This window comes from Tuber melanosporum, assembly GCF_000151645.1.
Source record: "Tuber melanosporum whole genome shotgun sequence assembly, scaffold_7, strain Mel28".
NCBI classification, from domain to species: Eukaryota; Fungi; Ascomycota; class Pezizomycetes; order Pezizales; family Tuberaceae; genus Tuber; species Tuber melanosporum.
The window spans coordinates 1435408-1439521 of NW_003299117.1; the positions used below are offsets into that span (position 1 = coordinate 1435408).

The window sequence follows — 4114 nt, forward strand, 5'->3', positions numbered from 1 at the left end:
ACGCTACGTTGCGGATGCGACGGCCCGTCAAGCGTCGCTGAGGCATGCTGGTCTCGCTTCTTCTTGACCACCAAGTACAATGTTCGGCTCATCTTCCTGTCTAGTCTCTTTGTGTTGTTTTCGATATCCGCTTGGGTTGTACGCGGGAACGGTTTCTCCACAATTTCTGAAGGGTATTCGACCTCCTCCCCCCGAGCCTCGGCTTCCCTAGCGGACTCTTGTCTGGCCTGCATAATTGACATGGTTTCCTCTTCTCCGGTAACCGTAGTTGCGACAAGATGCTCATAATCTCTCAACGGATCAACCTTGTGCTCGGTGCTGCCTTTCAGCAGCTCATCAGCCCATGCCCGAGGCCCATAGGGTTGATAACGCTCTTCAGCGACCTGTTTCCGTTTCCATTCGTCTTCGGCAAGGGTCCCCTTCTTGAAATAGAACCAACGGGCGAATGGGAGTTGCAGGCGATCGTTCAACCGTCGTTGATAGAAATAGTAGGATTGCTCGAACTCGGGAAGATCCCTGGTAAGCAAAGGCGGCCGTGATATGACAACCCCAGCAGCGATGTCCCACCAATCCTTCCGTGGAAACTCTCTTTGCGCTTCAGCGGACTTCTGGGTCCCTTGGGTAGGATTGACAGTCGGAAGAATGGCAGCCGGAGGGGGGGTAATGGGGTTGGGCTGGGGAGCAGTGGAGCTATAGGGCCGACGGTTGACAGTAGAGATTATTCGGGGAGTCTCGAAAGGGCATTGAGTAACCGCTGAGGCGTTCAGGAAGCTACCTAGAAGGGGGTTTTGGTTAATTGTCAATTTATTCGCTGGGTTCTTCTGGATAGTTTGTGAACGCACTCCTCAACCGTTCCAGCCTTAGAGTATTGAAACTCACGTTCATATTAATAGACGGCTTTATGGCCAGAGAGAGGGTGAGTAATAGAGGGTCGGATAGTATCCAGCCCGGAAGAATTGGTGTGGAAATGGACGAGGTTCAGTCAGATAAACCGTTTCCACTTAATAGATTATTTTGTTGAAAAGGCTTTTGTTTGTCTTAGTAATCAGTGTTTTGGGTAGGGGTGGAATGGAGCTTAGACTATCCTAGAGTCCTATTTGCTGCGCCGAGCCTCCATGCTAGAATGGGAAGATGAGATTAGATAAAGAGATGATATTGGTGGTGAATCAATTTGAGTTTGACCTAATTTGAGCCTCAACGCGAGGAGGGCGCGGAGTGTCACTCCAGAGTAGTTCTGATCCCTAGAGCTTGTTTCTTGTCACCCCATTGCCCAAACACTCAATAACACCATCCAACTAGTCCAACCCATCTTCATACCATCTCAAACGAAGGGACTCGCAATCATGGCGGGGGCACCACTCCCTAAGGGCTGTGTTTCTATCGCTACCGCTGTCGACACTAAGATTGGAGAGTGTTGCGATCTGGCAGGGGTGGTTGTCGACTTTCGCCCTCCGGTAGCTACAAGAGGCACAGGTGTTCTTTCCCCGCATGAGTGATAAAAGAAGTGGAACTGATATTTACCTCTAGATTGGATGGCTACTATCACTCTCTGTGATAGATCTCGCGCTCTTCCGGAAACATCGTTGACCATCCGCATCTTTAGGCCCAACATGGAACTTCTCCCGGAAATTAAATCTGACAGTGACTTAATTCTGATCCGGAGGGTCAAGGTGATCAAACACGATGGTCGCTTGCTCGCTCTATCTACCTTTGATACAAGCTGGATAATTTCTTATCTTCCGACCCAGAAGGGTATACCATCGATAGCTTCATATCCCTCCAGTCTCAAAATCAAAGCAGACGAGCTGGCCTATTTTCAGGGATTGCGAGTGTGGTGGAAGTCTCGACGGGAGTCCTTTGTCTCGAAAGGTGCGGCCCCAGGCACTTGCCCGTCATACCAACTCGGTAGCAGCAGCCAGAGGCGAAGGTCTGGATTGATTAGGGATATGCGGATTGGTTCATTTTACGATCTGGCAGGGGTTGTTGTCAAAACCTTCCCGGGGAATGGTAACTACACGGTTTACCTTACGGACTATACTAAGAATTCTATGTTACATTCCTACGAATGGGGTGGGTCTCGAAGGATCGGAGCTGGAGGCGATGACGATGACTTCGACTATACTGGTCGGGGAAGGGGTTTGGGAAATCAGGATTGGCCAGGTCCATGGGGGCAATATACTCTTCAAGTAACTCTGTGGGATAATCATGCCGTGGCCGCCAATAGGTTGTTCTATGTTGGTGCTCATGTTAGTCTTCAAAATGTACGTGCAAAGAGGAATGGGGATGGGAAACTCGAGGGCACTTTGAATGGGGATCGGCAGTTTCCAGACAAGGTTCTGGTTAGTCTGATAAAGGATATGAATGACCCTAGGGTCAAGCAAATTGCGATTCGCTGCAAAGAATATACGAGGAGGTTTGAAGACGACAGGCTAAGATACGAGAAGGAGATGGTGGAGAAGATGGCGGAGAAGATGGAGGGGAAGCTGGAGGAGCCTAAGAAGGAGCAAGGGAAGGAAAGGAAGATGGAAGTGAATGCGCATAGTATGATGACTCTTTCTTTTAAGCGATTTGTTTTGTAGTCGATGCTAATGAATGGCCTTAAGTCCGGGCCCTCAAAGCCAGCCAGCCTATCACACCGATTTCCGAGATTGCCGAACCACAAGATTTAGATGGCCCGTTCGCTAACAGAATCTACAAGATTCGTTGTAGAGTTATCGATTACTTGCCCCAACAACTAGAAGACTTTGCCGTTCTACAAACGAAGCACAGTGGGTGGACTTGGAGGTTTGCTTTGTTAGTTGAGGGCGAAGATGGTGCAACTCTCCGAGTGATTGTCGAAGGGCCTGACGCGGAGTACTTGTTAGGACGGCCAGCCGCGAAGTAAGAGATTCACAAGTGGACTCATACCAACTCACTATGCTAACAAAAATGATAAGTCTCCGCACGGATCGACAGGAACTAAGCGCACTGCGTGAAAAGCTGTTCATCCTTTGGGGAAACCTCAGAGAGGTGAAGGGTCGACAGCTGGAGTCCAGAACACCTCGGAAAAATGCTGCTTTTCAGTCTGACACTCCGCCTGAAGCTCCGTGCGGAAGAAAGCGGCGCAGACGCCGCAATACCAAACAAAACCAAGTTGCACATAAACATCTCAAGTACGACGAACTTGGAAGGCGCTTAAATGCCGACCGTGAGACTGACGATGACGAGTGTCAGGACGAGAATGAGGAGCACCCGATTCTTCAGTTGTCTGGGAGTATATTCGACGCCTGTCTCAAGGAGTATGGCGTTCTAAGCGTGGATGGTCAATGGAAACGGGTTCACAGGTTGTTCGGAACTCGTATTCTGTGATATAATAATTGTAGTTTACTTTCCCTATTTTTCTATTTCTTGCTGCTGTTGCTGGCGTTAACCTTGAGCATTTTTGTGGAGTGTGCGGTGGGTTCGTGGTATTTATTCTGAGTTGGTTTTTCGGAAAATTTCTGCTATCACCTTTTCTCTCCCCTGTCTTCTTTCGGTGATTTGATTGTAATTTATGTTCTAGTGGGCTATTCGTGGTTTTTAGTGGTTAACCAAGGGTGTACAGTACTGTAAGGCTCAAAATCTGGTTTGTGGATTTTTGAGGTCGTACTGGTTGGTTTTAGTTTGATTTAGAGAGGAATGTAGTTTGATTGGGGTTTTCTGATGGACTCAGCAAAAGTGATAGGGTATGTTAGAAGGAGGAAGGGAAAAGTTTGCTTTCTGTGTGTAGGGGAGAGTTTCTCCACCTGTCTTCTGAATGAAGTTAATAGTAACTGCAATGAACGAACAAGTCTTAGTGTGTGAGTAAAGTACACCAGGTAATAAGACTTTCCTTGAGAGGGCAAGAAACTGCTTTTCCCCATCAATTCGGTGGGAGGGCACTAACAAAAACCTTGGAAGGGCTCCCGTTCGGGATGCGGGGCATGGAAGAAAAGGAAAAAAAAAAAAAACTTGCTAAGTCACGTGATACCTTTGAAAATACAGACCTCAAACTCTCACACTCCATATTCGCTCTTCCTTCTTTGGATGAAATTCACCATTCCATGCAATCAGTTGAAACATGAGCATGAGCTTGAGGCCGCTACCTTACGGACTG

General features: G+C 48.1%; 3 protein-coding genes; 2 read left to right on the forward strand and 1 right to left on the reverse strand.

Annotated features, from left to right (window-relative positions):
* The window catches only part of GSTUM_00010500001 (uncharacterized protein), a gene marked incomplete at its 3' end in the record, with an annotated part of 1548 nt that extends 517 nt beyond the window's left edge, over positions 1 to 1031 (reverse strand). Inside the window, exons 1-3 of the mRNA XM_002841337.2 lie at positions 880 to 1031; positions 72 to 821; positions 1 to 37 (exon numbers count right to left, since the gene is read on the reverse strand). The exon at positions 1 to 37 is cut by the window's left edge and continues 173 nt beyond it. Of these exons, the coding sequence (XP_002841383.1) occupies positions 1 to 37; positions 72 to 821; positions 880 to 885 (793 nt within the window). The 5' untranslated portion in view covers positions 886 to 1031.
* A 254-nt stretch (positions 1032 to 1285) lies between these two features.
* GSTUM_00010501001 (uncharacterized protein) lies at positions 1286 to 3677 on the forward strand. XM_002841338.2 has 5 exons: positions 1286 to 1473; positions 1528 to 2450; positions 2523 to 2541; positions 2604 to 2880; positions 2937 to 3677. Exons 1-5 carry the CDS (start codon positions 1344 to 1346, stop codon positions 3346 to 3348), a joined length of 1761 nt encoding a protein of 586 aa, XP_002841384.1. The 5' UTR covers positions 1286 to 1343; the 3' UTR covers positions 3349 to 3677.
* Positions 3678 to 4027: 350 nt separating this feature from the next.
* Positions 4028 to 4114, forward strand: part of GSTUM_00010502001 (uncharacterized protein) — a 4856-nt gene continuing 4769 nt past the window's right edge. Inside the window, exon 1 of the mRNA XM_002841339.2 lies at positions 4028 to 4114. This exon is cut by the window's right edge and continues 538 nt beyond it.